A 4,850-nucleotide genomic window follows, 5' to 3' on the forward strand; every position below is an offset into this window, starting at 1 on the left:
AAACCCGCAAAAATTACATCCCGCGAAATAAAAATGCTACACCGTAACTCCCGGCTTTTGCGATACCATTTAGTGCAAACGTAAACCAAAAAAAAAAAAGGACCTGTCATCACGTTAGACTGAAAAGAAGAGAAATTATGAAGTTGAAACAATATGTTCAGTCCTTCCTTAGCCTTGGCATAAACGTTTGCTTAGTGCAACACCAGACATGCATGACATGCAGAAAAACGTCCGTCAGAGCAATTTTGAAATTTGTTTCTTTTTTTGCAGAGTATTTCACTTAAAGGGCCCAGGGCTGGATACAGACTAGTGCAACTAGTTTCCAGAAACTAGTCAAAATATCTAACAATAAAAAAATACTAAGAAAAATAAATCATGCTAGAAGATGTAAATTCGTCGCAGGTGTTTCATTGTAATACAGAACAGAATTTGTTAATTCCAGACTTCAACTGCACTGCATTTTCTGCCAGCCTCCAGCGGACCAGCACCTTGCGTTCCATTGTGACCGCCTGACCTGACCTTTGCCCCTACCCCCTCCGTAGACCTTTGCTCAAAATGTGCACTAGTGCAAAATTTCAATTGTTTCTTGTGAACTAGTCAAAAGTCTCTTTCATTGGCTGAGCACGATTGTGCACCAGTCAAGTTCTCTTCTCATTGGATGCTGCGTTTGCGGTGCACTAGTCGTGAACTAGTCAATATGGCGTCACTTTCAGGGCAGGTCGAGCGTCAGCCTGTTTGTCGAAAGGAAGATTGTTCACCGTTTGATATCGGTACTGTGTATAAAGGCATTGCTTCGTTTTCCGATGCTGAAAAGTTTCGATTTATTGAAAGCGTTTGGAAGCCAGATCTGCTGTTCGAGTTTCCGGCTTCGAAAGAAACTTCTGGAAAGCAGCGAAAGTTTCGACAGGAATGGCTCGTGAAATACCCTTGGCTTGTTTATTCAAAGTATTTAGATGGTGCGTTTTGTTTGCCTTGTGTCTGTTTCGGAATGGAGTGTGGCAGAAATGGCGCCAAATTAGACAAACTGTTCCGATCCCCGCTTACATTTTGGACAACGGCGTGTAGCAGGATGGAAAGTCACGCGAGCGGAAAGTCAGAAATTCACAAATTTTCTGTTATGGCAATGCAGAATTTCTTGAGTGAAATGAGAAGGCAAACTACCCCCATTGATCAGCAGTTGAACCGGTTGATACAAGCCCAGATCGATGAAAATAGAGAGAAAATGAAATCGATTGTGAAAACTGTAATCTTTTGTGGTCAAAACAACATTCCGTTGAGGGGGAAACGAGATGACAACCCTGATGACAGAAATCTTCAAGGAAACTTTCAAGCCCTTCTGGAGTTCCGTATCGACAGTGGCGATTTAAAACTTAAGGAACATCTCGAGAATGCGCCAAGAAATGCCACCTACCGTTCGAAAACGATACAGAACGAGATTATCGAGACCGTGGGGAATTATATTTCTTCAAAGATCATTGCGGAAGTTAAACAAAGCAGAATGTTTTCTGTTATGGCTGACGAGGCAGCGGATGTTTCCAACAAAGAAAACCTGTCTCTTGTTCTCCGTTATGTCGACTCTTCAAAGAATATTCGAGAGGAGTTTGTTGGTTTTTACCTTTGTGGAGAGGAAACAACCGGTAACGCAATCAAGGAGTTGATAATTAATACAGTGCGTGACCTTGGTTTGACCATGGATAATTGTAGAGGTCAATCTTATGATGGTGCAGGAAACATGGCAGGCAGGTACGTTGGTGCATCAACATTAATCCAAAATCAGTTTCCCAAAGCGATTTACGTTCATTGCATGAATCACCGTCTCAATCTATGCGTGGCTGATACCTGCTCACTATCGATGGTTCAGAATATGATGGGTACTGTTAGGAAACTCTCCGAATTTTTTAGTAACTCGCCTAAGCGTCAGCATCATCTTGTTGACAAGATTAAGGAACTATTACCCAACAGCAATCACAGAATTTTAATTGACGTTTGTCGCACTCGGTGGATTGCCCGTATTGATGGTTTAGATAGAATTGTTGAGCTCTTAGTCCCAGTTTTGTCAACATTAGAAGATGTGCAGCTCAACAAGGATAAGAATGGTGTTGTTCGTGCTGGTACTTGGAATCCCAAGAGTCGGGATGATGCACGGTCTTTACTTAATGCTGTCACTTTTGGATTTATTGTGACGCTTGTTATTGTTAAGTATATACTAAATTTAACAAGGCCTGCCACAGTTAAGCTGCAAAGTGAAGAAATGGACATTCTCAAGGCCGAGCAGGAAATTACCACTCTACAGAATGCCCTTAAAGACATGCAGACGAACATTGAGGGTCATCATCATCGGTTGTTTGATGAGGCTGTGCAACTTTCCCAGAAAGTTGGTCTTGAACCTAGCAGACCAAGAATTGTTCAGCGCCAAATTTTTCGTAGCAACTGCCCTGCATCAAATCCAGAGGCATACTATCGGATCAACCTTACGCAAGTGTTTTTGGACCATTGCTTGCAGCAACTTCAATCAAGATTTCCTCAAGGAGCCTATGTGTATTTTAAAGGGTTTTCTGTCATACCATCTGTTCTCCTGAAAACTCCATCAACCTGGAAAGCTCAGATTCAAGAGTTTTGTCATCACTATGCACGCGATCTTCCGAACGTTGTTGGCCTGCCTGCGGAGTTGGAGTTGTGGCAAAGAATATGGACAGAGAAGAAAGAAAAGGCAGAAGACATCCCTGAAAAGATTGCCAATACTTTGAAAAGTGTTGATCCAGTTTCTTTTCCAAACATCTTCACCATCCTAAAGATTCTTGCAACGATTCCTGTTACATCCTGTTCCTGTGAGAGATCAATATCTTGCCTTCGTTATCTTAAGAATTATCTAAGGGCCACAATGGGAGAAGAGAGATTGAATGGTTTGGCGCTTATGCATGCTCATAGGGACATTCCTTTGGATTTGGATGAAATCATTAACTTATTTGCGTCTCTCCATCCAAGACGAATGAGAATGGCCAACATTTTATGCAGTGATTCAAGGGATGATTAACAAATTCCACTTTGCCATTTAATGAACTTTTCTTTGTTTTGAACTGAAAACTAAACATGGAACAAAACATTTTATTTTTCCTTGGGCTTGTACGTTGAGAACCTCCTCGTGGTGGAGTCTGGAAACATGGCTAATACCTCACCAATATTTACTTACCTAAGCTTTCTGCTTGTTATGTACAGGTAACAGATCGTGTTAAGTATTATTTTTTATAAAATCGTTTTTAGTAATGCCAAAAAGTCAAGAATTGCTAAGTTTTAGGTATTGAAAGCAAATTGTTGTACTAAATGTTTCAAGTGTCATGGAAAAAATTATTTTGGTGGAAACTAGTCACGAAAAATGCTGGATCCACCCCTGAGGGGGCTATGTCACGTTATTTTAGGGTGTTTCGGGAAAATTCTTGGTTAATCACGAGTTTAGAACTCAAAAATGGTAATTTGGAATAATAATAATAATAATAATAATAATAATAATAAGAAGAAGAAGAAGAAGAAGAAGAAGAAGAAGAAGAAGAAGAATCTTTATTACCAAACTTGGAAAGAAATATCCATTCGTATAACAGTGGAGTAAAATCGAAAAACATATAAAGACTCATTGTATAATAAAAGCGTCACTATTCACATATTAAAACGTCTTATACCTCGTGGTATAAAGCTACTGTTGTGCCTCTGTTCGTGATTTTGGGGCAGCATACGTGCGAGTTCTTCTCAAGGTGTTGCGCTTATTTTGTTCCGCTGGTAAGTATTTGCGAAGTGGATGCTGCTCATCTGTCAGGATACGTTTAAGCTCACGTTTAGTAGCTGTGTCTCGTCTTACACTTAGCTTCTCTATTGTATTTTCTGGTGCTCCTAAAATTCTCATGCATCTCTTTTAATTTTGGACTCGTTCGATTGCTTCTTCTAAATGACAGCGGACCCCACCCCATATCGGCGAGGCGTATTCCAAAGGAGGGCTTACTCTAGAACAGTACATGGTAACTCAAACCAGATGAAAAAGTCTTTTTCTGGCCTTCTTCGTAATTTCATTTACATGTACGTTCCACTTGAGGTTATCTTGGTAAAAAATGCCTAAAGCTTAAAGCTGGTTTCACGCTCAATTTGTTCACCATCACTAGTAACAAGGGTATCAGGACATGGTGTGTCTTTGAAGTTAATCCACATTTCTTCAATTGGTTTTGGTAGAATTTGTGATCATCTTGTTAATATCAGACCACGCTTGCACACTATCAAAAACCACTTGCGTTTTACTTGACTCAGAAAGACAAACCGCTTCGTAAAGAGTGCAGTCATCAGCATACTTGCACACGCCAATACTATCCCTTAGGTCTTGTGGAATAGCATCCTCTAGATCATTAACAAGAACGCTAAACAGTGACGGAGAGATAACAGAGCCTTGGGGGACTCCTGCTGGACAGGACGTGATCTTGGAGAATGCACCAGGAAGTTTAACTTGTTGCGTCCTGTTACTAAGAATACTGCAAATCCACTCCCAGAAACCAAGACAGATATTAGTTGATGCTAATTTAGCAAGCAATGTGCCATGACCGACACGATCCAAGGCCTTGCTAAAGTCTAGGAACAGTGGAGGGGGGACAGGGGACGGGAGCCGGGGAGAATAGGGGCGGGTTGGGTACGGGAGTCGGGAGAGCAAACGTATGCGGGAGTTCTACCAGGGCGGGAAGCGAGAGAGAAATGCAAAACGCTACTTGTTGTCATTTATTAATGCGTTACAATTTTTAAAAAAAACAAGAACCCAAATGATATCTGCATTGTATTAGCGTCTTCTGAGCGATCAAGTAAACAAAAATTCGCACTTG

The 4,850-nt window shown here is 40.9% G+C and overlaps 1 protein-coding gene across 1 annotated transcript; it reads left to right on the top strand.

The window, feature by feature from the left end:
• The first annotated feature begins 301 nt into the window (after positions 1 to 301).
• Positions 302 to 3,466, top strand: LOC138000660 (52 kDa repressor of the inhibitor of the protein kinase-like). Its single transcript, XM_068847224.1, has one exon. It carries the CDS (start codon positions 659 to 661, stop codon positions 3,032 to 3,034), a length of 2,376 nt encoding a protein of 791 aa, XP_068703325.1. The 5' UTR covers positions 302 to 658; the 3' UTR covers positions 3,035 to 3,466.
• Positions 3,467 to 4,850: the final 1,384 nt, after the last annotated feature.

The sequence above is a fragment of the Montipora foliosa genome, chromosome 4 (genome assembly GCF_036669935.1).
Source record: "Montipora foliosa isolate CH-2021 chromosome 4, ASM3666993v2, whole genome shotgun sequence".
In the NCBI taxonomy this organism is placed as follows: Eukaryota; Metazoa; Cnidaria; class Anthozoa; order Scleractinia; family Acroporidae; genus Montipora; species Montipora foliosa.

Bases quoted from the DNA above. Each gene is read 5' to 3' on its own strand.
- LOC138000660 (XM_068847224.1), top strand. From the start codon at position 659: ATGCTGCGTTTGCGGTGCACTAGTCGTGAACTAGTCAATATGGCGTCA.